General features: G+C 43.0%; 1 protein-coding gene across 4 annotated transcripts in view; it reads right to left on the bottom strand.

The window, feature by feature from the left end:
* ZNF516 (zinc finger protein 516) overlaps positions 1 to 17,371 on the bottom strand; it is a 100,865-nt gene that overhangs the window by 13,954 nt on the left and 69,540 nt on the right. For all 4 annotated transcript variants that reach the window (XR_004306171.1, XM_015855123.2, XM_015855125.2 and 1 more), the window contains exon 3: positions 1,860 to 3,347. Coding sequence is in view for 3 of the 4 variants with exons in the window: in XM_015855123.2 (XP_015710609.1) it covers positions 1,860 to 3,347 (1,488 nt within the window). In the remaining variant the exon portion in view is untranslated. The remainder of the gene's footprint in view (positions 1 to 1,859; positions 3,348 to 17,371) is intronic.

Raw genomic sequence — 17,371 nt, 5'->3', positions numbered from 1 at the left:
CTGGAAAAGACCCACAAGATCACACAATCCAACCATCCGCCCATCATCAATAGCTCTCACTAAGCTGTATCCCTCAACACAACATCCAAATGTTCCTTGAACACCCCCAGGGTATGTGACACTACCACCTCCCTGGGCAGTCCATTCCAGTGTCTGACCACTCTTTCAGAGAAGTAGTATTTCCTGACTTCCAGCCTTAACCTCCCCTGGTGCAGCTTGAAGCCATTCACTCTAGTCCTATCACCAGTTACACGAGAGAAGAGGCCAACCCACAGCTCACAACAACCTCTCTTCAGATAGTTGTAGAGAGCAATAACGTCTCCCCTGAGCCTCCTCTTCTCCAGACTGAACAATCCCACAGCTCCTTCAACTGCTCCTCATAAGGCTTGTGCTCCAGACCCCTCACCACTTCTCCTCTTAACAAAAACTATGATCTTGATGTTCTTTATAATAATTACACAGCTTCTAAGCACCTGCTAAATGACTTACTCAATAGTAGTAACAGTCAGCTCTCATGCAGCATTATTTTTTATCTCATCAAGTAAAACCAACAGAGTAGCTTATAGGTGCACCTCATTTGGCCTCCCTGTCTTCTCCAAAAGGCTTTCACAGAGACCTGACCGAACATTATGGGTCTTTCCCTGCCTCACAGCTGCCAGAGCAGTCAACCTGCATACAGCTTCTAGGAACTAGGCTGCTGCTGGCCCTAGACTACCAGCTTTTCAGTGTCCCATGTTTCAGCCCTCATTGTAAAATGGGCTAACAATCTCACAGTCCTTTGACGAAACAGAGCATCGTGTCATGCAAAGACACGATGCAAAGGCACTCCCAGCTGTAGGAATAAAGATGTGAAACACACGCTTTTTGCATGTGGAAGTCAGTTCTTCAACAGCTTCTAGTATGAGAAGAAATGTTTAAGAAGCCTGGACAGCTTACAAATGGCAAAAGGTGGGACTCCAGTTACCACTCTCCAATCCTACATGCCCATCCCAATAGTAATAAATCACTGTGACTTTAAGTTTCCAGCAAGGCAGGCTAATTTTGGCAGATAGTCAGAAGAATATGGTTTCAAATGCAAAAGCACGGGTTTCTTTTTTATCATATATATATGTGCCTTGTTTTGCTTTGTTTTTACATGGCAGTTGACTGGCAAGAGACAGAAGGAGAGCTGCGGTACTTACTTTCTTATTCCCTGAACTTTAAACTGGTTATCTGCACAGCAGTCTTTCCTGCTTACGTGAATTAGCAGGTAACATATTCAGCTCCACCACTTTTTAATTATAAACATTCAAATGGATCAAAAGAATCATTTGAAAAATACCATAGCAGTCTTTGGTACGGACAAGGAAGATCTTAAGACTTTTGTCAAGAAAGACAAAGGACACTGACAAGTGATTATCTCTTTCTGTAGTTGGAAGACTTGTTTGCAGACAAAATTGAACAAAACCTCTGAAATAACATCATAGATAAGCCCCGGAGGATGTTTATTTTGCCCGAAGCAAAAAGATTATGATGTTTTCCAGCACCAGCATATCACTGGAATCACAGTGTGACAGCGCATCTGTGTAACTCCAGCCTGCTTGAAGCAAGGGGACAAAGGAACAGTAACACTCCAGGTGGAACCAAATACATTTAACCCGTGACAGAAATGTCACGCAGTGCACAAGGGGGGATGCTACAATGTTAGAGATCAGTAAACAAATCTATTCAAGCCTATCCAGAAATGACGGAACACTGAATTTATAATCCCAACAGCTAAATGGAGAGGAGGAAACCATTAAACAATGTGTTGTGGCTCAAATTGAAGAAAGAGCAAGCAATCCACATCTCCAGCTCTGGAAGGGCTTGTGAAATCTTACCTGCGTGATCCAGGACTGGGCTGTTGGCACCGCAGGTTTGGTACAACGAAGCAAGGTCCTTTGGAATGTATGTTTTAAAGATATTTAAAATGTCCAAACGTTTCTCATGCCCATCTGATCCCAGATCCTGTTTACTGGAGTGTAAAACTGAGGAGACTCCTGCTGCACCAGGCTGAGGCTGCATCAGTGGACTTGCTCGTGTCATGGCTGTGCAGTTTGCCAATGTCCTCATCTCATTCCCAGCCTTTATGTGAGACTCCCTCTGAGGCACCGACGGCTCTTCATGCTTAGTGTACTGCTCATTTTTGCAAAGGGGATGATACTGTGGCGGTGGGTTGTATTTGGCCTTCATGGAATCAGATGCACAGTGCTTACCTGAAGGGACAAAACCAGTACTTCCCTGGGGAACCATGTACTTTTCCACTTGTTTACTGTTGGTAGGCTGCATGCTAGGCCTGGATATGACTGTCTGAGTGGGTGTTACGCTTCCGCTATAGGCTCCCATTTGCATAAGTTTGGAATTTGCTTCATATTTACTTTTTAGTGGAGACTGTTGTGCTGCTGTGCTGTATTGCTCCTGTGAATGGTTTACTTTGGGCTGTCTGTACCCATCCAGACCTGATAAGCGAGGACCACAGTGGCCAAATGCATGACTGTCCTTTGATTGATGCATACTCCCAGACTTAGCAGTCATCCCAACAGGAAGAGAACTGCTTTTGGACCCTGGTAATGCACTTGGCACTTGAGTACGTGTAAATCTGGCAACAGGCAAAGGCTGGCATTCCTTACCACCAAGAACAGGAGGGGGGCCGGTACGCCCACTCCTTGCCAGGAAAACCAAGTTGTTTTTAATACTCTTGAATCCATTCTGTTGAACCCATGGGGGCACCATTGAGTTACAGCTGATTTTGTGCAAAATTCTTTTGTGCATCCACAGGACCTCAGGGTAGTAGGTCTTGTGACTGCAGAAAGGACATGGGTAGATAATTAAAGCAGCCTGCAAGGATATATTCAAATTTTTATTGCATGAATTATCCCTTGTTGATTTTTCACTCAGATCAAGCGGAGCTGCCTCTTCAGCTTCAGCACCTTTTTCTATCAGAGGATGCTCCCTGTGTAAGTCTAGCAAATTTTCTCTGGAGTGACTAGCTTGCATTTCAAGTGATGTTTTCAAGTCCATGACCATGTTTGAAGATGTCTGGCCTACACCTGAAACAAAGCCAGCAAAGTGACTGGAGCAAGGAAGCCCTTGGCTGTGGTGAAATGCTGGCATCTTTATATCTGCAGAACCTTTCAGATCCTGGTATTTAGAAAAGGGCTCCTTGATGACACTCTCCAATGTGGACACCAACACTGGAATCTCTGGTTTAGATTCACTGGCCTCATTTTCTCTTGCATTGTGGCTTCCCAGCTTCATATTTTCCTCCAACTGAGATGTTACCATAGGGGTTTCCTCTTCAGAAAAACTGCAGTGGTATGGCTTTTCATCTGAATGGGACAAACAAAAAACATAATTGTCACTTGATGGAAAAAAAGGAGTACAACAGACAAAGCAAAAATCACGAATAAAGTAAGATAGAAGGATAAAAGAACAACGTTGGAATCAGTATTGTAATGACACACTACAAACTAAATGTACTGTATAAGCAAGAAAACTGTGAAATAAGACACAACTGTTCAATTTCCTTTTAACAATCACGGTGAAGTCTGGATAAACTCTCTAATGCTGGACATTTTGAAGAAAAAAACAATTCAATAATATACCCACGTTAAAATTCTGTAAGTCTAAGAAAGATAAACAAACATGCAGCCATTTAATGCTTTAACAAAAGCAAAGATAATGGAGCCAGATAAGACTGACCTAGTTAAAGGTCTGTCAGCATTTCCATTACAAGCCCCTATTTTCAAAGCGTTTATAACTCAGCAATAAAAATTGGCTCCACACTGAAACCAAAAATATAAGCAGATACAGAGTATAGAATAAATTGCTCACTTAAGAGAGACTTTAGCAGTGGCCCAGTATAAAAGATGAGTCATGGAGAATGTAAACTTTGGGTTTTCTGTCGGTTAGTTTAATGCAGACACGTTTTATTTTAACATACGTTTATGTTTTGAGTCAAACTTTAGGTAAATTTTATGACAACTCAATCTACTAAGAGATAAGGAATTCATTCATTGTCATCCACTGAGATTACAGAATTCAAGCCAGACTTTCAATTCTTCTCAGTTTCTCCTTTGCTTCTCAGCTCTCCAGAGCAAATTTATCTAACACATGTCCTGGAAAGGGAACATACTGGGCAGTAATTAAAGTAGTTTAGAGGGAAGCAGAAGAGTATGATTTGTTTGCTCAGAGCGCAGTTACCTCCACCCGCTCTCACAATGCTTATCACTCAGAGCTGCAGATAAAGTCGTTGAATCCCTCCAAATCAGTTCACAAATCAATTCCAGAGAGATTTTCATCACAGCAGTAATGCTTACTTCACTGAATCCATTTAACATATAACTGAATTGAATCATCTGACAAACTTTCAGTTTCAATTAGCATGCAGTTAATGAGCCACTGCCAGGCAAGTGTAAGGAGACTATGCTCCATCTAAAATGCCACCAGTCCAAAGTGATCAGCGTATCCAGAGGAGGAGTGACAATGGGAAAGGAGTGAACTGCTCTGTAGCTGCGTATCCTCTCCCATCAACTCATAAAAGCGCTTCAGAAAATGAAGTGCTGTTCCCCAGCAAGACGCAGTGCAACTGGCATTCTTCTAAATTTCAGAATGGAAGAAGCATGCCTCCTGGAGTTGGAGTTCCACTTCAAATAAAGGCTATTTAACCTCATATTCAATTCAAGGGTTAAAAACAACAACAGCAAACAAACAAACAAAAACCCTAAAAATCATAGAATGGACCGTGTTGGAAGGGACCCTGAGGATCATGAAGCTTCAAACACTCTGCCACAGGCAGAGCCACCAACCTCCACATTTAATACTAGACCAGGCTTCCCAGGGCCCCATCCAGCCAAGGCTTGAACACCGCCAGGGACAGAGCACCTGCAAGCTTTCTGAGCAGCCTGTGCCAGCTCCTCACCACTCTCATAGTAAAGAACTAAGTAATTTGGCTAAAAATAACCCACGAGATTTCCAGTCCTGGAGGGCTGAACACTCACTCTGCTCCTCTGCTAAGATTATTTTCCTTTCAAACTCTCTAAGGGAATAAACTCAGGAAAAAAAACCATAACCCCCCCCAAACAAAAACACACCACCAAACTTGTTTTTCCTGTCACAGGGGGCAGGGCTTTGGGAATGCACATGCCTGGCACTACTGGCTAAGTTTACAGTTTGAAACAAAGACACTGCATGCAGCAGTGAAATCTGACACTGCACATCTGCGTTACTTTCAAAGCACATCTGTCAAAGCCCAAAATATTTGTGCTCTTAAATAAGATTTTAAAGCTTCCCTTTACGATCACAAGGAGCGGCTCCTTTGATCAGTGCAGTAAATAATGAAGGAAAGCAAAACCAAATCATTCAATAGCAGCAACATTCAGCAGGGCTGAACCGGCCTCCAGGCTAAGCTCAGCTCAGCACAGAGAAATGGGGAGGTGCGGAGCACCCCAATCTGCTGCCAGGGCTGAGGTGCATCAGTGACTCTTCCATCCTCACAGCTGTTATCCCATCATTTTCGGTCAGCTTGTCTGCGATGAAGGAGCATAGTCACAGAGGCCATCAGCTGTGGGGAGCTCTGCCTACCTCTGGTCCTCCTCAATGCCTCCTGACTTTGTCCAAACCAACACACTGTGCTGTTTCAGACAAACTGATTGAGGCGGCTTGATGCTGAGATGTAGCAAGGTCCACACCTTTAAGTCCATGCTTAAGGAGAAGGGAGGATACAGATAGACGGATCACAGATCTGTGAGACCTAACAGTTGTGAGAAAGCCTGGGAGATGGCTACAGCCCTTTTAGGCCCACCCAGGTTAGTGCAGCTAACAAGAAAAAGGGATTTTCCAAGTGGGAAATGAAAATGTATGGTGGTGGTGATGAGGTAAATCTGTGTACTCCCACAATGCTGAAGTCAGACAGTGACAGTGAAACTCATGGAAACCATAGAATCATAGAATGGCCTCAGATGAAAAGGACCATAATGATCATCGAGTTTCAACCCCCTGCTACGTGCAGGGTCACCAACCACCAGACCGGGCTGCCCACAGCCATAAAACACAGCCTCTATCACCTTGCAGTACCATCTTGGTACATTCAGTTCCTCTCACGGCTCACACAAACAGTACTAAACATACCAGAAATAATTTTAAAGATCAAATGAGGAGCCTCAATAGCAGCATTTGTATTAATTGCACAAGCAATTAATAACAATTTTAGCTTCTAGCAATAAAATGACAGAACGATAAATAAATAAAATCTAAAATTAGCACTAAATAAACACACTGCTACCTCTCTCCCCCAGGATCTGCACACACACACAGCCTAGGTCTCTATGCATGCCTTCCCACCTGCCCCAGGAACCCAACACCCACAGCAGGGCCAGGGCTGTCCCATCCCCACAGCATGTTGGGAAGCACGGGCTGGGTGCAGCAAACAGTAGGAGCTGGGGGAAGTGGGGATGCAGGCAGAAGGAAGGGGAGACAGCACATGGCCCAGTAATAGCATCACAACCTTTTTTAGAAAAATAGATGAAATTTATTCCTGCCCGCTCCCAGCCGCTTGCCCCAGCTGAAAAGGGGTACTAACAATCCTTTTAAATCACTGGTATAAAATATTGCTCTAACCAGTGCAGTGCAGGCATTACTGTCACCAGAAACTTTTGAAATTTTATTATGGCCAGGTCAAAGCAAAAAGTCATGAATGGGATGCCTTTTGCACAATCTCCAGGGACTATAACTCATGTTCCCCATTGAAAGACTTCTTAGCTAAGCACTCTCTCGCTTTCTTCCCGTCAGTCTCTGTTATCTTATTTTCATATTAATTCCTTTGCTTATTACACAAAACAGCAGTGTATCTCTTGTACTTGAGAGTGACAAAGGTCCTTTTACCACAACCTTAAAGCATTACAGGTTTTGTGTGCTGCAGACAGCTGGCCAACACTTACAGTAGAGGAATTTTGTCCAGTGCTTGGGAAGGAGGTGGCTGCTGATGCCATCTCATGCCTTCAGTTTGGACATAGCTTCAGATATTGGTGCTCTTAAATTAGATGTTAAAGCTTCTCTTTAGGATTTTTTGGACATAGCTTAAGATAAAACAGGCCACAGCAGGACAAAGTAGAATAGCTAAAAATGCTATATGGGAAGAACAGATCCAGAAATAGAAGTACACCTGGGGATTCAACCACTTCTTCAGAAACAGATATATGACTTCTACTCCTTAGTTATGTATCTTACACATGCAGACAAAAGAGAATCCAATTCCTCCCCACACAACCCCCTTCCCTCCTCTTCCTTCTCACAAGCACAAACTCCACTTATTTCCTCCCAGCTCTGACCTCCTCAGAACTAGAATTCAGAATGGGCTGCACAGCTGTTTTAATTCACAAGGCTTCCTATAAAGTAAACCAGGCTACAAGCCTGAGGACAATGAAACTGTGATTTCTATTCAGAATCTATTTAGAACAGCAGAACCATCTAGAAATTGGCCCCTTTTCTGGCTAGCACTGTAGCACAAAGAGTTGAGGGAAAGGAGCAGATGTGATGTGTTTGATTTTCAGTAAACATTTGATAGTGATTTGCACTTTGATATGAATGCTATGACTTGATTTGGAAACTGAAAATAAATTATGATAAAAGCAAAGGAAAAAAGGTGCAATATTTCAAAGATTTGGTTCTATTTCACTTGATATTTTCCTTAATAATCCAGAAGAGACTCTAGACAGCACGTTAGCTGAAGTTTCCAGGAAATGCCACATTTGGAGGAACTGCAGAAATAATGGGGACAAGGGCACAGGGACTTGGAGAGAATAGAAATGCAGTCTGAAAATAATCAAATGAGATTCATTCTGAAAGAAAGCAGGCTAAGACAAGTGAAGGGAAGCGATCCAAAAACCCCATGAAGTGGGAGGGAGAAATCTGGGATGGAGCAACACTGAAAATAACAGATGTTACAGTAGACAACAAGTTAAATAAGAGTGTACTAGGTGAGGTTCTTCAGCATAACTTTCACAAACAAAAGCATGCTATAAAAATAAAACTACTCCTCTTAAAAGGACACTTACATGATGACAGTACCAGCTGCATTGTTATACAAGCATTAAGCATAATATATACACTGCAGTCATGGGCAGGACGGAAGAGCCTGCAGTAAGTACAGACCACGGCAAGAGGGAGAGGCAAAAAGCAGGTATGCAGTACAAAATTGTGGCATTTCACCCTGAGAAAGGAAGGCCCATCAAAAAGATACCGCACTCTCAGAACAACTGTGCAGACCTGCAAATATAAACAAGTTTGGAGGAGTTTCAAGGAACTGTGACAGAAAAGTAACCAGCTATGAAATAAAGATGAAGAGTTAGATGTCCCTAACCTCACTGGTGGAAGACAGAAAGGTGACAGGTCAGTGCCTGCAAGCTCTAGAGGAGCACCAGGTTCCAAAGGAGAATTATGTCATCCTGAGCACTGGAGTGTATCACAACAATAAGATATAATTGCAAATAGGAAAACTTCCAACAACTAGAAAAATAACCTCCCAGTTGTGTGTACTTGCATAGTAAATGTCAAGGGAAGAGTTGGAACACCACACGGAATGTGAAACTTAGATGAAACACTGCTTATGTAGGATAAAAATCAATCATTTTCATAGGGAGACAGAAAGCACGACTTAGTTCTTCCCTTTGCTCTACTCACACAGCAAACCAAATCCCCTACTAAGCTAATACGCACATCAGTAGGGCTGCATTGTGCACACACACCAAAAACAGCCTTTTCATACCACATCCCTACGGGGTTAGCCATGAGAAGGACTCCTGGGGAATTCACCCCAGGATGTGCCCTGATCCCATTTAGCAGTGTGCTGATCCTCTGGGCGCAACTCACACTGTTCAAAGAGACCCATTACCTGTTTTGTTGAGTATGATTTGCTTCCCAGTGACAATGCCAAGGTTCTTATATTCTACACCACCCATTTTCTGCCCCAGCTGCATTACACAGCAGTACCCCAACATGGTGTTAAAGTGGATACAAGGTGAGAGACAACTCCAGGGCACGCTCTTAGATTTCCTTACAGAACAAGGCTGCTTGCTGCAGTGATATACCAGGAAGAAAAAGTTACCTTGTTTTGCTACAGCCAGCGTCTCATCTGAAAAGCTCACCTTGCTCTGTATGTTGTTGGATATTTTTAGATGCAGCTGCAACAGCTTCTCAATAATTCACAAAAACAGATGAACACGATTAGACTGGAATAGTCAATACAGCATGACAGGGCACACTAGTAGATAAGATGGTAATACTGAAGAATAAAAAGCACAGGACCAACTAATAACCCTGCTTCCTCTTGAACTAATTTTAGAACAAGGGTGTTTTTGGCTGAAGTTTGAGTTTTTTATCAGAGCAAACTGAATACACCTCTTGAGATTGTTGATTGTTGTAATGCTGCCCAACACAAAGGGTTTGTCAGTCTCCTACTTCTCCCCACCCCACAATGACTTCACTGCAGCTATGCTGGAGGGAAAGCCAGAGGTCAGCCGTGCATAGAAATAAGTCCAAGATGCTCCAAGACATCCTGCTTTTTTCCCTGTCATCTGGTCACGAACAAGAAGTTTCTGTTTTATACCACACTGCTTCTCCTTATTGTTATCAGCAGATTTTTTTTTTTTTTTTTTTCCTTGGCTATATGTTGGGGACTTACTTTTCCCTCCTAAGCTATTTGCTGTGTATTTGTAACAGCACTACATTGTCATCCTTAGCAAATGAATCCAGAGGCAATGGGAATGCTTGACTTCTCTTGATAACGACACAGCAATTTTAGTGTACCGATCAGAATACCTGCCCTTTGGATTAGCTTTGTTCATGATCTCCATTCCCCTTTTATAAACCTTAGAGTTCCTAAAATGATTCTCAATTACTGTTTTTTTAATCTCATGTCTTTCAGTTTCAAGACAAGGATGCATGATGATCATTGCCAAATTTCTACCAAACTGAGAGTGGATGTGGAGGACAAAAAAACACCGTCTAACAAGAACAGGGAAGAGCTGCAGTTCTGTGTTGGTTTTTGGGAGTGGGCCTAGAGAAGGGAAATTATCATCTGAGCATGGCAAATTTTAAGTATTTTAGGAACCTTACAGCAGCAAAATTGCATTTCTTTCCACTCTTATTCTCCTCAAACAGCACTATTATGGTTCTCACGATGATTATATGACTAATGCTTGGATCCCTACACATCAACATTAACAGTATTATTCTTGAGTTATTTCTCTTGCACACTTCTTTCTGTTCCTGAAACAATGATTTACAGGCTTATACCGAAGGTCCATTTGTTTTATTTTATCAATTTTACACTCTGCAACTTCTGACCTTACACACAAGTTGCTGCTTCTCCTTGCTGTGGAACATGTACATTCTCAAGCTGCCCTACTTCTTCAGACAACACATCCCCAGCGTGCAAACAGCCAACCGTCCCATCATCATATTGCTCACTTCTTCACAGCAGAACTGTGGACGGTCCTTGAGATGAATGAGAAAAACGACAGCCCAGTCCAGCGCTCCCATCACTGATTCTCCATCTGACTAATCTCTCCTGCATTGTCTGGGAGGACACCTGCTGCTTGTGGAAACAAAACCCGCTGAGCTCTTACAATCTGGGCAGCAGAAAAAATGAATAGGCAACCATCAGTCTGATTCAGTAAAGTTTGTTCAGCGCTGGACTGCACATGTTGTGGGTTGTTGTTTTTGCTTTTTAATTATTCCAGATTATTATTATTATTAGAGCCACTGACTGCACTGGTTTTGCATTTTGGAAAGGATGCAAAAGGTCACTGAGCTGATCAGAAGAAAAAAATACGAAAATCTTAGTTGATTAAATTTGAAACTTAACCTTTTAATGCGAGTGAAATCTGAGTCTGAGCACAGTTACGGTAAAGCACACAAAGGACCTCTTCTACAAGGTATTCCCTTGCTCAGTGAAATTACAAAATCCTTTGCACAGCAGAAATGCTTTAGAGTTATGTCACACTTCAAGGATCTTTTCTTTCTTTTTTTTTCTTTAAAGGGGCCTGAAACCTCCCTCCTCCCACACAGCTCCAGCTGCAAATGCCTGCAGGTTTACTGGAATTTCAAGCACTATCTGAGAATATGTACTAGCAGAGTAACAGAGGAATTCAGAGGGGAAGGGCATCACGTCCAAAGTCTGGCTGAAGCTTTTGTTGATAAAGAAGAAAAAAAACAAAAACAAAAACAAACAAAAAAAAACCAACAAAAAAAACAAGCACGAAAATTCACACTGAACTTTTTCTTTCCAGCTACTTGTATTTTTCCTCAAAGAATATTTGGCTTCATTTACTAGGGTACCGATGCTACACGCATTTCAAAGGCCAACTGATTGCAAGAGCAGCTCCATGTGCAAATGACACCAGCCTGCCCCACTTTCTACCACCCTCAGCTTCACAGAGGTGCTGGCAAGCTCATGGTAATGCCTAAATTCAAGCTCTCTTCTGGGACCCGTCTTCCATGGCACCATGCTGGTGCCAACAGCAAGCCTCAAGCAGAGGACTGGCCTTCCCAGCCATGTCTCACAGCCACAAACAAGAGCATCCTGATATGCATTGTCTCCTCAGTCACCCATTAGGCAAAGGAAAGTGAACTGTCTGCATTACACAAAGCTCTCGCATCTCTGTTACCACGCCAAAAACTGCCGCTTCTTCCTAAAAAGAAACTTAAGGCAAAAGTGCATGCACAGGGAAACAGAGAATCACAGAATGGCTTAGGTTGGAAGGGACCTTGAACACCATCTAGTTCATCAGGAAATCCAGGCAAAGCAGTGACAGCACCACACAGGTTTGAGAAGTACAGGTACCTTCACCAGGTTTGAGAAGTACAGGTACCTTCACAGTCCTTTCACCTTCTGGATGCTGAGAAACTGGCAAGCACTTATCTACAAATTTGGGGAAATAGAAAGACAGATCACTACCTACACAGGACCAGTGGAAAACGCTTGTAGGCATGGCTTGCCAAAATGAAAACTGTACAATTTGGCATAGCCTTAATATTGCTGATCATAAAGTATTTAAAGAAAATTACAGGATATAAAACCCTTGGAATGCTTTGCAAAATTAGGAAGTGATCAGGCCAGACGATACCAATTTGACTGTAACACAACTTTGTCATAATTCCAGACTTAACAGCAATGCTGCCTTAACTGGTCCAAAACTTAAGTGCAGTACTTCCAGGGCACTGCTTAGCATTTCACTGTGTGTGGCCCTGCTTGTTAACCGCAGCACAGGTAGAAGGGGGGAAAAGGAAAGACCATTAACTCAGCAGGGCACATAATTAAATTTGAGAGGGTTAGATTTGGGTGGCGCTTTTTCATTGTTATGATTTAAGGCACAGAAAGAGAAATACAAATGGTTTTGATGCGACAAAACCACTAGGAGAGGAGGTGAAAAACTGTGATTCAAATTTATTATGATATTTTCTTTTTTAAACAAGTAGCAGCCTGCCTTGCCTGGACAGCCACTCCAAACACAGAACGATACAGCTGTAAATCTTTCTGGAGATTTTCCCTTTCATTCCTACAGTCAGACATGCCACAACGTCTGCTCCACAGCATCTTCTTGACCACCACCTGTTCTTCTTACTTCAAGTATAGTAAGGAAAAAGGCTTTCCAGGCCAGGACTGTGGGTTGGCAGCTACAGCCAGTATTTCATTTCTCCTATCATTTGTTGAGCACAGGCAGCTTTTTGCCATACATCATAAAACCTGTTACTAGAGCTGCTCAGTCAAAAAACAGAGGGCACAGCTGTGCTGCAGGCCAGCCTTCTGCTGAAATACCTCAGCTGCAGCCAATGATTGCAATGTGATAACAGAGGTAGCACGGCTACGGAAATAAAAAGATCTGCATGATCTGACTTACATTGTTTCTCCTACCAAAGGCCATGACACCAAGGCTGGCTCTTATGTTCATAGGCTTAAAGACAGACAAAGATCTGTACTCTACATGTCAGTCTTGTCAAAGGCAGTGGCATATCACTGAAAGGTGAACTTAGATTATAACTGCAAAAGTACTACAGGTATTCAAAGGTGCTCTAGTTGTAGAGTATTTGGGTAGAACATCTTTTTTTTTTTTTTTTTTCTTTTTTTCTTTCCCAGACCATCAGAGGGAAAAGGACTGTAGCAAGAAAACAGAAGAAAATAGGGCTGGAATAAGAGGGAAGTCCAAAACCAGAGACAGACTGACATTGGTGAAAACAAGAGGGTCAGTGGGGGGTAAGACTGCAGGATCCCAACTATCCAATTTCATGGGATGCAAGCACCAAGCTGCCATGAAGCCGAGACAGACCTGGTGTGCAGCAGCTCTCCTATACTTGATATCACACATCTCTGTGCCATGGCAAGAAGGATGTGGCAGGACAGGTGAACATGGGATGAAGTTTCCTCAAGTGAGGCTTGGTGGCAGGAATGCTCCAAAATATTAATGGACCAGAAGTTGATTTTAATAACTCTGCTCTGGCTAGAATGAAGGTGAACTGTAAGGGAACCGGGGTTACCAAAGAGGATGGGGCCACAGCCAGAACGGCAGCAAAAGACACACTGCTAGGGCCACCAGTGATGTGCTGACTGCAGCGACAGCAATGACCTTCACTGGATGCTGGCTTCAAATGACCAAATGTGTTGTACATGTGCTGCAGAACCTGCAGATCTGAGCAACAGGCCTCAAGAAAAAGCCAAACACCCTGCCTTGCCATTCCCTCTGCTGAGCATCCAGCACGCCAATGGCAGCATTTGGTCCATTTGACCTTGTACAGCAGTGATATTCACAGGTTAGTTAATTGCTAGGTAAGTAACGTTTCCTTTCGCCTTCCAAACTCAGCATCCTCCCTTGCTCTTTTGTGTAGAAACAGAGGAAATGGTCACAATAAATATGGGAGGCATTTCCAACAAAGTAAATGGCCCTTCAGACCAGTCTTGAAACAACTCTGTGACAGCCTTGTGGAGATCACTAAAGACATCAGTCATTTACTGGCAACTTCCACAATCCCCCTGAAGAGCTAATAGACAAAGAATCCTGCAACCCACTGCTAGGAACAAGAAAACAGAAAAGGCAGTTGTTTGTGGTTGTTTTGTGCACTTAAAGGGACTTCAGGGTTTTCATTATTTATTTCTTTTTCCTGGTGCTTTTTCTTTTATACTGAGAGGTAAATTTTAGAGTTCCCAAGAGCACCAAAGTTCTTGCCTAACTTAAATCCTTGCCTTTAAAAGCCTTTATAATCTGCAAAATGAGCCATAAACCATAATTTTTAAGGAGTAATTTAAAAGACGTAAGAAATTTTGAGCACTTATTCACGTACACCGTGCAGGCTTCCCTTTTTTTAAAAGGAGGAAGTCGTCTGTTTGGAAAGGAAGTCAGATGAGAATCATCCCACAGTGCATAATGTAGATCAGAAAGGTCAGGAGACAGGGGGATGTCTCAAAGATGCATCGGAAAGAAGAAAGGAGAACTGGCCGTAAATGTGTTTTATTGAATCTTTCAAATAATAGAAACATTGTTCTGCTAAAGGAAGAAGGGGAGAGAAATCAAATCCATTAGAAAAAGAGAAGCAATAACAGTGCATCGCATTTAAAATAATTTTCATAGACAATGAACTCGTGGTAACTCTGCGCCTGGGAGTCGTCATTACTTATCAGACACGGTCATTTTAATAAAGGATCGTTAAAATGCTGAAATACCAACAATTGAAATTAACTATTGTACATAGGAAGCTGCCCAACTTTTCCAATTAGTACCACAGCTTCAGCTTTAAATGCAGAAGCAAAAGAAATGCTGAAAAACACTGCCACAGGCTGGCTTGATTTGGAATTTCTCCTTTTCAAAAGGATTAAGACACACATGCACACAAAACCAGAAGGGCTGGAAAGTGCTTCAGATTTCAGTCCTTTCCCTAGTCCTTGTCACTATATATGTTGCAAAAGAGCATGAAAGTATGTTTAAAAGCAACTTGTAATCTTGGTTTGATAGAAAAGAGCGTCTGTATTCACATTTACAGCAGACTGCCACCACCATTTTGGGCAAGAGGCCTCGTTAACCTCACCTCTGCCTTTTGCCTCCATATTGAGAGCAAGCTCACAGAAAGCTACGTGAAAAATCCCTGCGCCTGCCAGAGGATTATCGAGAGACTTTAAAATTCAGATGATCACCTACTGAAATGAGGTGTCTTTAAACAGAAAGACACCTGCCATCTCAGTTCAAAACTCTTATCCTCAGTCTTGAGAAACTAGTGGGATGTAGGAACATCCCACTGAGAACAAGGAAAAAGCTGTGACACTTCTTAGGCAAGGGCTGGGGTCTGGCACATCCTTGCAGTAGCAGTACTGACACCACTCCTCCCCAGGAGTTTCAGTGTTAATTATTCCCCAGCCTTCAGCTCTTGCAGGGAACTGATATTTGGAACCTCAGGGAGGCCATCTGCTCTCCCAGCAATGTGCAGCGGCTCTGCTCACAGAACTCCATTAGGGTTTAACAGCATGCTGGGGGAGGGATGGGGGGAATGGAGGTCACCAAACCACCTCCCAATCCAGCTGCCCGAGGGTGCATCAGCTGTGGGCTCTGCTACATGCAGAGAGAGGAAAAATGAGGGTTAAGTTATCAAAAAAAAAAAAAAAGAAAGAAAGAAAGAAAAAAAAAAAAAAGAAAAAAAAGAACTTTTCAGATTACCTGCATCGCTTACCTGCTATTTATCCATATCCTCCTGTTAAAACACAATGGACGTGAGTTAGTGGGAATGGTGGTGAGGGGGGTGATGGTTGGACTAGATGGTCATTTCCACCCTTAATAATTCTATAGCTCTATGAACAATCCAGGCACTCCCCACCCCAACCACACTGCTCCTTGGAACTGCCTTCGGTCAACAGAACAAAAATTCACCTGAAGAGTATTGGATTTAACAAACGTGGCATAGGCAATGCAATAATCTGAATTTGTATGTTTTTTTCCTCTTTAGCCCTAAGAAAAAAACAGCTTCCACAATGTCTTGAAGTAGTCATGAGAGAGAGGTGACGCAGTTAATGGAGTCACCAACCTGCAGCAATTCAGATGCATGCAGTGAAGTCACTACAATGCTGGAGGATTGTATTGTGGTGAAGTTAAAATGCTGTGCTAAGAATTTATTGCTCTTTGCAATACTTCACCTCTTACAATCATCGTACTGTAATCCCTGCGCCCAAAGAGTACAGCTAGAGAAACCTTTTATATTCAAACAACACACACACACGCGAAAAGAAAGAATCAGAGTTTTCCTTGTTATTAAAGGTGCTGATACTTCTGCCTGCCAGTCACCTCCTGTACGTACACCTCAGCAGCAAGTGGGCACCAGGCAGCTGCAAACACGCAAAGGCAAGAGGAGGAGGATGCGGCCATAGCTGCCCCTGTGCTACCGCCAGGTGGCATTGCCGCACAGCGAATGAGCCCCGCCGCCTTAGCGAAGCCCGACCCGGGGATGGATATTAGGGAAAATTCCTTTTCATAAAGAGCCGTGCTGCAGTGGCACAGGCTGCCCAGGAGGTGGTGGGATCACCGTCCCTGGAGGTGTTCAAGAACCCGTGTGGATGTGGCACTGAGGTCAGTGGGCAGGGGGCATGGCAGAGGTGGGCTGATGGCTGGACTGGTTGATCTTAGTGACCTTTTCCAACGCCAGTGATTCTATGGTTCTACATCTACATACTCCAGCCAAGCAAAAGATGCTTCATGTGCACACCTGCAAGATGGAGGCATTCTAACGTGTTCCACAAGGATGAGATAAGCATCTATGTTAGGGACAAAAGAAAAACACCCTCAGACGCAGAGGTTTTGACTTTTGTTCAGTGCTCCTGGTATGCAGAAAGACCTCAGTCAAAACAGGCTGTAGTTTGTGCAGTCAGCAGTAGAATGAGGTAATGCCAATCTGTATCTTTCTTTTCATACGGTCATTCTTGATGTATAGTGATCAGCCCGCATGCATCTCTCTGCATGGAGGCATCACTTAAACTTTTTAAGCAGACACTCAGGGAAATACAAAAGCACGGGAGAAGAAAATATAAAGACCTCACAACTTTTACTTGCAGAGTGCTAGCTGACTGACTGAGCATTCTTACAGATCGAGACAGTGCTTTGAGAAGGCTTAGAATCAACTAGCAGGAAAGTAAAGCAGTGAGCAGTAACAAGAAGACATCTATACGAAGATGGTAGCCAACACCTGCAGCTAGGCCAGTTTTGAACTATTCTGGATTGATGTTTTAAGATGTGAGAAAGGCAAGCTAAGATGCTGCAGTGATGCATTATTAAATTGAAAATATTAGCAGAGGGCACATGGGAAAACAAACAAGCAAACAACA

The sequence above is a fragment of the Coturnix japonica genome, chromosome 2, assembly GCF_001577835.2.
Source record: "Coturnix japonica isolate 7356 chromosome 2, Coturnix japonica 2.1, whole genome shotgun sequence".
NCBI lineage: Eukaryota > Metazoa > Chordata > Aves > Galliformes > Phasianidae > Coturnix > Coturnix japonica.
Note: the sequence above shows the minus strand (reverse complement) of the source record. Positions and strands in the feature narration are given on the sequence as shown.